We start from the raw sequence: 12,027 nt of genomic DNA on the forward strand, positions 1-12,027 counted from the left end.
ATAGTGAATGCCTATCTACTATGTTATCAATTTCAAAAGAATATACTTGTTATAGTATAGACGATGACATTAGTAATACCATGCTAAGAAGTAAAATGTAAATACCTTTGAAGTCCCTGTATGTTCAAAGAGAATTTTTCCATAATGAATACTCAATTTAATGACTAGACATCACTGTATAGAAAAAATCAGCACAGGGAATACATAATAATCTTCTTGATGACTGGTTCACTTACATTTACTTTATTTCTTAAGCAGATGAAATCTTTACATTTTTTAAACATTAATTAAACACATTGATTATAAACAGTCTAGCAGATAGACTTCTGGAAAAAAACACAGTACCTTTTGTTTTGTTCAAGTTACTCAACAAGTAATTCACGTCATAACTGGAGTTCTACAGACAAGACCTTAAAGTTAACCTTAACTTTGCCCATAGTAAGCACAGGAACAGGTTCACCTTACAGCAGGAACAATAATCCTGCTGTACCTAATTTTTCTGTGTGCCCATGCCGTCCTATTTTGCCACCAGAGGCCATGAGAAATACTCAGTACTTTCAGGAGTAGGGGTACATGTAAAACTTTCCTCTGCTTCCCACAATACAGTGCTCAGTGTCTGAACATCTAAACACTAGGCCAGGCAGCTATCACATAAACAGCAAGGGGAACATGCATAGCCATGTGTAAGCTTTGGTTTTCTCAGGTAGTCCAAATGTGAACCTGTTACTTTGCCAACTAAACAGTAAAGCAATCTATTCCGTGTAAAAAAAGCAAAGTTAGCAATACATCATGAGAATTACCAGTAACAGTTAAATAAAATATCAGTATCGTGCATATACCTGCAATTTAGGCAACAATATTTTTGCAAGAAGGGATTTCTGGTTGTTCCTTCGGTTAATAAAGAGCAGCAAATATGTGAACATTTTATTGGCAAAACATGTTTAGTGTATTTTCCTAGATTCTTCAAATTTTGTCAACTGCATCTTACAAAATTACACTTTTTGAAATACAAGCTTCCTTAGATTGACACAATCAGTTCAAGAGCGAATGATCTGTCCTGATAACATGCTTGTTCCTGTGGCCCATAATACAAACATTAGAAAGCAACAGTATGACGATTTTATTTTAAACAAACATGATATTAAACATCGCAGATTTACCAATCTTGCATATTGATACCTGGGATCAGTCGAATTTTGAGGGAAATGGCTAAAAAGAAAATTAACTTTTGCCAATTAACAGTTCCTGCAAAACATGGGGTGTCTTTAGTGTTGCGTGCTGGTACCCAGAGACATAAGTTTCCAATTTGACCAAGATCACCTGATTTGGAAAATAATCAAGTTATTGGTATAGGGATACATTTCTTTCAGATAATTGTCTTTTTACACATCACTGATGTTCACCTATTCTTTTGCAAGGTCATTTGTTTTATGATGGGCAGTTGTAGATAGTGATACTAGGTCAACATGTACCCCAAAAGCATGTATCTTAAATGGAATTCAAGGTGTGTATCAATGTAAGAACGTTTTTTTTTAAGTTATCTATGATATATACATATACATATATGTGATGGCAAGTTTGCATGTATCACTTTTATCTGTAGCCATGACTACTACCAAAGATATTGTGTCCAAGACATGTCATGTGGAAGTATCACCTGTATGCTAAAGTTTAAAATAGAGTTATTTCTGGACACAAAATGTGATCAAGTTATGGATGTAGAGAAAACTTTCTTTCAGATAATTGCCTTTTATACACATCGCCAATTTTTATCTATTCTTTTGCAAGGTCATTTGTTTATGATGGGCCGTTGTAGATAGCGATACCAGGTCAACAAGTACTCCAAAAGCATGTACCTTAATGGAAATTGTCACCACAATATGGTAAGCAAAGAGGAGTGCTGAGTTGCTGGAGAGGAAATGGTTTGAACAAAATAACCTTGCACTTTTACACCATCTCCTTAATGGGATAAGCTTATGAGTTCTGTTCTCAATAGCAGCAGGGTAATGTAGCCCAACATTCACCATATATCTTTCAGATATTAGCAATAAATGGTGTGCCTGTTATAGCTGGCGACTTTTAATCTGTTACATTAACTAACAAACTTTTCTTCAATTCTTTCCCACCTGTTTTTATCCAAGTATGATATCCAGTAAAAGTAGAAAATAAAAATATGTAGCAGTGCAAATAGGATAAGACCTACAAATCTAAAAGTCTTTTTTTTTTTTCAGCTTAAATAAAAATCACATAAAAACTCCAGTTGTTTTCAAACAGTCACAGCTTCATGATGGAAAACAAATTCCACAGCATTCCATGCAAATTTCCAAACAGTCTGAAGATTCACAGCAGGCATCCATTATGCCACAATCCATGTCACAAGGACAGTTGCAGTCATCTCCTATTTCTTCACCACAGCAACAGCAACATGCTTCAGAAGTGCAGACTCCACAAGACGCTTGTCCCAGTACAATGTTACAGAGTGTCAGAAATTCGCAGAATAAGCATGCTAAGATACAGTGAACACAGCAATCTTGATCGGTTGAGGAAGCCAATGGTAGGTGGTGTATATGAAAGGAAAAAAAAAAACAAAGGCTTTAAAATAAATATTTAAATATATAAAACAAACAATGCAGATAAAAAATATATACCACATAAAAAAGAAAAACATTAACGAACATTAAACAAACCATTTATCATATTTCTGTAGGAAAACATGAGCAGTTATGAAGGCACTCACTTATCTTACAGTTTATTTTGCCTTACCTTGCATTTTAACAATGTACACTAATTTCAGTCAAAAAGCATTCAGCACAACTTACACTTGTGTTACTTAAAGCATATTTTTGCACAGTATGTGAATATGTGATACTTACCTCTCCTGCTGCTCTTCCACGTGTTCATAGCTGCATGTTGGCTAAAACAATTTCAGCATACCCATACTTACCCCATGCCTAGGCCCCCATTGTGAAATGTGATTTCTTCCTGAGGCCTCTACCTCACTACTGTGTCTTGTACTAAAGAAGGGTCCAAAAAAAGGAATAAAAGCGTGCATAGGACCATGCATCTTGTAGTGTTGGATACTAAACATGTTTAACCACTTGTCTATCAGCGGCCGTAGCTTTGCAGAACCGCTAGTGGGGGTGGCGCACATGCTGACTGGCCACGGGAGGAGTCAATCAGCAGGGTCGGCAGCCGCAATGTCTGCCGGGCACCCGCGATCGCTCCCCGTGGAGACAGAACAGCGGTCTGGTATTGTAAACAGGGCAGACTGCTGTTCTGTCAGTAATGAACACAGGGATCCTGTGTTCCTCTTATTTAGGAACACAGGTCTCTGTGTTCATTTAGCAAGCCCATCCCCCACACAGTTAGAAAGCACCCCCTAAGGACACATTTAACCCTTTGATCGCCCCTTGTGTTAACCCCTTCCCCGCCAGTGTCATTAGTACCAGTGACGGCCCGTCAAAAGGGGGCCCCCCCCAAGGCTAGTCATCCTAGTCATCATTGTTAATAAATAAATAAATCAGTTTCCTTAAGTGTGTGATCTGCTCCCTTAAGTGTGTGCGGGGCGCCGGACACACTGGTGTCTATGGAGAGTGAAAGGGGTTTTGTCATCACGTGACTGGGTCTGGGAAGCTCATTGGCCGCCTTGAGACTGTCCTCTGGGCGCAAAGCGATGCGCCCCGAACACTCCCACTGTTGCATTGGCTTCCTGTGATTGGTCCATAGGACGTAGTAGGGCGGTGCTTTCAGCGGAGCCGCGTCACTTCTGGCTGGCGGAAGGCGCGTCACTGTCTTCTTCCCGCAGTGGAACTGGAGCATGGAGTCTGCCTGCAGCCTGACGGCCTCTGAGTCGGACAGTAGCACACCAGGCACCAGCAGTCACGCTCGCTGTCCCTGACTACCTCCCTGTGTGTTGCTGCTGCAGCATCTTCTCGTGTGACTGACGTGTCTCAGACTCTGCACTTCTGTTCTGGACTGGTAAGTGACTTTCTTGTCTGTGTGCTCTCTCTGTGGGAGAGGTGATGGGGAATATCTGAATATATTTGCATTGGGCAATTCTTGTACTAATGGGGAATATCTAAGAATAAGTATGTTGAATGGGGCAATTCCTGTACTAATGGCCCATTAGTACAAGAATTACCCCATGCTATACTGTATATTCATATATTACCTATTAGTGCAGGAATTGCCCCATGCAATATATTCCCCATAGTACAGGAATTGCCCCATGCAATATATTCAGATATTCCCCATTACTAATGGGGAATATCTGAATATATTGTATGGGGCAATTCCTGTACTAATAGGTAATATATAAATATATAGCATGGGGCAATTCCTGTACTAATGGGCCATTAGTACAGGAATTGCCCCATGCTACGTATTCATATATTACCTATTAGTACAGACAGCAATTGTCCCATGCAATATATTCAGACATTCCCCATTAGTACAGGAATTGCCCCATGCTATATATTCATATATTATCTATTAGTACAGAAATTGCCCCATGCAATATATTCAGATATTCCCCATTAGTAATTAGCCAAATGTTTTTGCCGCAAAGCAATGCCTATGGACCTCAAAAAGTTAAATTTTTCTGTTTGCGCCCCCCCCCCCCCCCCCCAAAAAAAAATTTTTTGAGCACCAGCCACCACTGATTAGTACAGTAACAGTGCATATTTTTAGCACTGATTACTATAGTAATGTCACTGGTCTCCCCAAAAGTGTAAAAAATGTCAGGTGTCCGATCTGTCCGCCGCAATGTCGCAGTCCCGATAAAAATTGCTGATCGCTGCCATAACTAGTAAAAAAATAAATAAAGAAATAAAAATAACAAAAGTCTTTCCCCCAGTTTGTAGATGCGATAGCGTTTGCGCAAACCAATCAATATACACTATTGGGATTTTTTTTACCAAAAATATGTAGCAGAATACATATTGGCCTAAAATGATGAAAAAATTAGATTTTTAAATTCTCTTTTTATTGGGAATGTTATATAGCAGAAAGTAAAAAAAATATATATATTTTTTTGAATTCTCGCTATTTTTTTGTTCATAGCGCTAAAAAAAAAAAAAATTGTAGAGGTGATCAAATGCCACCAAAAGAAAGCTCTATTTGTGGGGAAAAATACACATCAATTTTGTTTGGGCACAGCGTCGCATGATCGCGCAATTGTCAATCAAAATAACGCAGTGCCGTATCGCAAAAAATGGCCTGGTCATTAAGGGGGTAAAACCTTCCGATCCAGAAGTGGTTAAAGAATTGTAGCTAGGGAAGACAGATGAGATCACTGGGGGTAGTGGGGCAGTAAGTATTTACCCTTTTATTTACAGTCATGCCTCTGGTTTTGGGTTTTAAAACGTATGTTGTCACATAAATGTATGACTGAGATCTTGGGTGTTGTTAAAAAATAAATATAAAAGCTGAGAGAACATGCATAAAAGCCAAGCTATCGTGCATGTAGAATGAACTTGTCTTTACAAGTTTACAGCTACATATTTTTAAAATGGTTGAGGGCAAATAATAAATTACAGTAAACCGTAAAATATGGATATTAGGAGAAGTCATCAGCTTATACCATAAATCAAACAGCAGCATGAGGCCAATCTTCATCCAAAAACCAAATTGAACTTTGCAATGTTTTAAAATTAGTTCCTCCAAAAATAAGATTTCATTGGAATCTCTGCATGTTTGTATCAATGAATTTGTATAAAGAGAGCTAGTAGACCTAATTGGCTAGATGTATTTTTTACATGTAGGTACATGAATATTCAGCACCCTTTTCTCTCTCTTTCTGTAGAACTTAACTGATTTTATCATTTACTGAAGGGGTTAGATGCTTTACACCTTACTAAATCTTGACTGTTCATTATATTGGTTGCCTTGTATTTGAATAAGTGAATATAAGGATTCCTTTGATTGGCAAAGGTGGAGAGGCGTGTGGATGACAATAAAAAACGGAATTTTTGTAAAATCTTACCTGTAAAATTCCTTTCTCTGAGTCCTCCGACAGTCGCCGCCTCTTCATATTCGTCACATATGGGGTATTAGACTTTGCTCCGAAGGAGTAGCTAGGCAACAGAATATGTTAACATTAAAGCTTTTAACATATCCCACCCTCAAGGGGTGGTCCCCTCAGTCAATACCCTCCTACTTCCTGCAACCATATCTCAGTTTCAGTGGAATAGCAGTAGAGTATACAACCAAACCCCAAAAGAGGGGCGGGGCGGCGACTGTCGGAGGACTCAGAGAAAGGAATTTTACAGGTAAGATTTTACAAAAATTCCGTTTTCTCTTACGTCCTCCGACAGTCGCCGCCTCTTCATATTCGTCACATATGGGGACGTCCCAAAGCAGTGCAAACATGAGGGGTGGGAAACGCATCCGCGCCGAAAGGCAACGCAGTCTCCGCATCAAAGAAAGGAACCTTACCAAAGGAAGGAAACCAGCTGGGCTACAGGAAAAATAATTGCTCAACAGGAGCAACAACCCATGAAAAGACAAATAACCAGGTGATAAAACGTATCCCAACAGCCAGAGGTCCCCAACAAGGGACCCTAGGGAATTGCCGCACTAAGAACCTTGCGGCCAAAGGAAGCATCCGCCGATGCCTGAACATCTACTTTGTAGAATTTTGTGAAAGTGTGCACGGTCGACCAGGTCGCCGCCTTACACACCTGGGCTACAGAAGCCCCATGACGACAGGCCCAAGACGTACTCAGAGATCTAGTAGAGTGCGCCTTCACAGGCACAGGGGGAACCTTCCCCCGCAAAGCATAGGCCTGTTCAATGGTCTGCCTAATCCATTTGGCGATGGTAGAGGCCGACGCCGCCATGCCCTTCCGAGGACCCTCTGGAAGAACAAACAAGGAGTCCGTCTTTCGAAAAGACTCAGTCGATTTAAGGTAAACCCTTATCGCCCGAACAACATCCAAAGAATGTAGTCTCACCTCCTTTGGATGTTTAGGCTTCGCGCACAGCGAAGGCAAGACAATATCTTCATTAAGATGGAATTCCGAAACTCGCTTCGGAAGAAAAGAAGGATTAGGTCGTAAGATCACCTTATCCAAATGAACAACCAGATAGGGAGACTTGCAGGACAAAGCCGCCAGCTCCGACACTCTGCGAGCCGAAGTGATCGCAACCAAAAAGGCGACCTTTTTGGACAACATAGACAACGAGATCTCTCTGATCTGTTCAAAAGGAGCACGTTGTAACACAGATAGAACGAGATTCAAGTCCCAAGGGGGCAGAGGATCCCTCCTAGGAGGAACCAGATGCCGCACTCCCTGAACAAAAGTGCCAACCAAGGAGTTGGAAGCCACGGGACGTTGAAACAGAATGGCCAGCGCAGACACCTGACCCTTTATCGTAGCCAGCGCTAAACGCTGATCGACACCTGTTTGAAGGAAGGACAGCACTCGGGAAACAGAGTACGTGCGGGGTGAAAACCCCCTGGACTCACACCAGGCAAAATAGGCCTTCCAAGTACGGTAATAAACCTTCCCCGAGGAAGACTTCCTCACGTTGATCAAGGTATGAACGACCTCTGGGGAGAGACCCTTCTCCTTCAGGACCTCGGTCTCAACAGCCAGGCCGTCAAAGCCAGCGACTGTAAAGCAGGACGGTATATCGGCCCTTGAGACAGGAGATCGTCTCGAAGAGGCAGATGCCACGGGACGTCGACCGCCAGATTCACGAGGTCTGCGTACCAGGACCGGCGAGGCCAGTCCGGTGCCACAAGAATCACCGTGCTGCGTTCTGAGTGTAACCTGCGAAGGAACCTGGACAGCAACTGAATCGGTGGAAACGCGTACATCAGCTTGTACTGATGCCACGGGGCCACTAACGCGTCCGACGCGTCTGCCCGAGGGTCGCGCGTCCTTGCCACGAACCTTCTCACCTTGTTGTTGAGACGAGACGTGAACAGGTCCACATCTGGAAGACCCCACTTCGCGCACAACATCTGGAAGACAGCCGGGTGGAGAGACCATTCCCCCTGATCCAGGGTCTGGCGACTCAGATAGTCCGCCTGCCAGTTCTCCGCCCCCGGAATGTGCACCGCCGTTATCGCCGGGACATGAGTCTCGGCCCAAGACAGAATGTCGGCCACTTCTCGAGCCGCTCGGGCACTCCTGGTACCCCCTTGGTGGTTGATGTAGGCCACCGCCGTGGCATTGTCCGTCTGCACCCGAACCGGGCAGCCCTGCAGCCGGTCCGTCCAACGATGAAGACAGAGATTTATCGCACGCAATTCCAGAATGTTGATCGGAAGGGAGGACTCCCCCTCCGACCAAGTTCCCTGGGAAGACAGAACGCCCAGAACACCACCCCAGCCCGACAGGCTGGCATCCGTGGTGAGTACCATCCACGAGATAGGACGAAACGACTTGCCCCCGGACACCATCGGGGACTGGAGCCACCACAGAAGGTCTCTTCTGGTGCGATGACTCAACGAGATTTGAAGATCCAGAGATTGAGGTCGCCCGTCCCACATGGACAGGATCTCCGCTTGGAGACCCCGCGTGTGAAACTTGGCGAAGGGAATCGCCTCGAAGGCCGAGACCATCAATCCCAGACATTTCATGCACGTCCGCAGAGACGAGTGCGGAACGTCCCTGAGGGACCTGATTTCCTCCTGAAGAGTTCTGAGTTTGTCTTCCGGCAGGAAGACCTTCGCCTGCACCGAGTCCAGGATCATTCCCAGGTAGGGAAGACAAACCGACGGACTCAGTGTCGACTTTGGAAAATTTATCGTCCAACCAAACTCCTGCAGAGTTTGCATCGTGACAGACAGGTCCTTCTCCAGACCCTGGCTGGTCGCAGACCGAACCAGAATGTCGTCCAGATACTCCAGGACAGAAATGCCCTGGGCCCTCAATAATGCCAGAACCGGTGCAAGGACCTTGGTGAAAACCCGCGGAGCCGAGGCGAGACCAAAAGGCAACGCCACGAACTGGTAGTGATCCTCCGCAATGGCGAATCGAAGGTACCTCTGGTGACCCTCGAAAATGGGGATGTGAAGATACGCATCCTTCAAATAGATGGAGGCCATGAATTCCCCCGGAACCAGGGCAGCCACCACCGACCGCAGGGATTCCATGCGGAACTTGCGAACCCGCACAGAGCGGTTCAGAGCCTTCAAGTCCAGAATTGGACGAACCTTGCCCTCCTTCCTGGGCACGGTGAACAGATTGGAATAAAACCCCCGAAATCCGTCCCGATGAGGCACCGGAACCACCACTCCCTGAGCCCTCAGGTCCCGCACCGCCCGGTGCAGGTCCCGTAAACGCTCTGGAGACAGTTGAAGATTTGAGGGAAAAAATCTGCTCTCCGGCCGAGAGAGAAACTCGATCTTGTAACCAGATCGAACGATCTCCTGAACCCATCTGTCCCGCACGCGGGCCAACCAGGGTTGAAGAAACCGAGCAAGCGTCCCCCCACCCCAAAACTGGGTGAGGGCGCCCCTTCAGGCCGCACTGTTATGGGCTGCGGATCCGGATTGACCGGACTTCTGTTTCCCAGACCAGGGCTTCTTCTGAGAGCCTTGACCTTTGAACGGTTTGCCCTTGTAGTGCGACCGAAAGGCACGAAAGGACCCCTGAGGGGGCCGAAAATTAGCATGCTCCTTCCCAGAAGCCCCCTTAGCCTTGGGGAAATGGGGCAAGAGAGTGCTCTTACCCCCAGTGATCCCCTTAATCAACACATCCAAGGACTCCCCAAAAAGGCGAGACCCATCATAAGGCAGATTGGCTAAGGTCTTACGTGAAGATTGGTCCACCGACCAACATTTCAACCAAACCAGGCAGCGAGACAACACCGCCACGCTGTGCACACGTGCAGCCAACGGGACTAAGTCCAAGTCCGCATCACACAGATACATGACACCCTGGTGGATTTGATCCACCATATCCAGGGTCCCTGGCGAGGCCGAATCGGCCACTAGGACGCGCCTAAGCATCTGCGTCCAACTTGCGACAGCCTGGGCCGCCATGAGAGAGGCAAACAGAGCCTTAAGCATAGAACCCGTAACAGAATAAGTATGACGGGCAAGAGACTCCAATCTCCTACCCGTGGCATCACGGAACACTGGGGAATCCTCTGCAGGAATCGCAGTGGATTTGTTTAAAACCGCAATTGCGTGATCCACAGGGGGTGGCACACAACACCGTTCATCAATGGAAGGCGAAAAAGGATAACGCAGCTTGAACCTACTTGGTACAGCAAAAGGTTTGCGTAGATTGCGCCATTGTTCCTTAACAGCGCGCTGAAAATCATCATTGCAGGGAAAAACCTGCGGCGTCCTGCGTTTTCTCTGCGTCCCATAAGCCGCCAAGGCAGCGGGGGGACACACTTCATCCTGCAAACGCAGCGTTTGTTTTATGGAAGCAATCAATTCATCCATGATTGCAAGCTCTTCAGGCGAGCCAGGGGGAGAATTATCAACCCCTTCAACTTCAGGCTCCACCTCGGACCCCGCTAGATCCAGGGAGGATCGGGACCCCGATAAGGAGGCCCCCGCCATAACAGCCCCATCACCTTCACCCTCAGAATCAGAGGAAAGAGAAACTCTGGGTCTCTTAGTAGATTGAGCAGCCACCAGCATCTGCACCTGAGCAGCAAGGCCAGCCACAATAGTGGCTAAATCCCCCCCTGGGGGGGAAACAGCGGTCCCCTGGCTTTCCACCAAGGCGGTAGGAAATTTGCCCTCCTGAGAATCCATTGCCCCAATATCAAATGCTGGATAATAAAGGGTTAACTGCCCCTTTAACAAGCGCGGCGAGCGCAGCCCACCGCACCACACACAAGCACAATGAGACCCCCCACAGGGACAATAAAACTGACACAGGCAATGGATAAGAAGGATATAACCTGAGGAGACCCTCGCCGCTGCTGCTGCCTCGATCGGTGTATCCGGGAGAAGAGAAGTGATGCGGCCAGGGCGCTCTATTAAAGCCTATGGGAGGCTACAAGAAAATGGCCGCCATGCATGTAGAACATGCGGCCGGAACGAGTGTAGGCAAAATGGCGCCGTTTGGCGCCGAAACCGCCGCTCCACAGTACAGTAATGCACACATTTCATCCATATATAAAAAAACATGGTAGATCGCCGCAGCGATCGCTGTATAGTGCCCAAACATGCCACAAAACATGCCCCACAGCACACAGCTTCTCACACTGACAAAGCTGACACAGACAGTGTCACACAGCTCCCCCCCCCCCCTTGCAGCCCACAGCATGCAGCCGAGTGATAGGGAGACAAACAGTGAGAACAGAGGCAGGTTACACAGTCCCAGACTGACACCCCCCCCAGACAGACAGGTCCCCACATAGATACACTTACCTCACAATGGCGTGGGGGACCCGCACAGGCGAACAAGCCGCTGCACATGAGGCAGGGAGAGTCGCATACAAGACGCACAAAATGGGGGTTAAGAAACCGCACAGCGTCCAGTGAGGTAGCCACCTCACCAATCATCCCTGCACCGAACAGGGATGGGTCGTTCACTGTGCCAGGAGCGTTACCTGGCTGAACGCTCGATGGCGGGCTGGGAAGCCACTGACCCACGACCTGCAACCAGGGGGATCAGCCCGAGACCCAGCCCGCATGATCCTCTTCATCAGAAGAACTAACTAATGCTGACAAAAAGAACAGCTAAGTAAAGATAGAGAGAAAACTCAAAAAAAAAATCAAAAAAGAAGAAAGAGTCTGGGGCACAAAGCCCCAGCACAGAGAGAGCCAGCCACTCCTGACAAGCTAGACATTGAAACTGAGATATGGTTGCAGAAGGTAGGAGGGTATTGACTGAGGGGACCACCCCTTGAGGGTGGGATATGTTAAAAGCTTTAATGTTAACATATTCTGTTGCCTAGCTACTCCTTCGGAGCAAAGTCTAATACCCCATATGTGACGAATATAAGAGGCGGCGACTGTCGGAGGAGGTAAGAGAAATATATATTGAATGACAGAGAAGTACTTAGCTCAAATCTCTAATACTGGTAGCAGTTGCGCGCGACATCCCA

The 12,027-nt window shown here is 46.2% G+C and overlaps 1 protein-coding gene across 3 annotated transcripts in view; it reads right to left on the bottom strand.

Moving 5' to 3' along the window:
* Positions 1–1,533: 1,533 nt before the first annotated feature.
* The window catches only part of MDFIC (MyoD family inhibitor domain containing), a 236,515-nt gene continuing 226,021 nt past the window's right edge, over positions 1,534–12,027 (bottom strand). For 2 of the 3 annotated variants that reach the window (XM_082257112.1, XM_082257113.1), the window contains exon 6: positions 2,393–2,530. Coding sequence is in view for 1 of the 3 variants with exons in the window: in XM_082257114.1 (XP_082113240.1) it covers positions 2,283–2,530 (248 nt within the window). In the remaining 2 variants the exon portion in view is untranslated. Of the gene's footprint in view, positions 2,531–12,027 lie in introns of all 3 variants that reach the window. The other variant, XM_082257114.1, reaches the window with a different exon arrangement.

Source organism: Pelophylax lessonae (genome assembly GCF_965119305.1).
Source record: "Pelophylax lessonae genome assembly, chromosome: 4".
NCBI classification, from domain to species: Eukaryota; Metazoa; Chordata; class Amphibia; order Anura; family Ranidae; genus Pelophylax; species Pelophylax lessonae.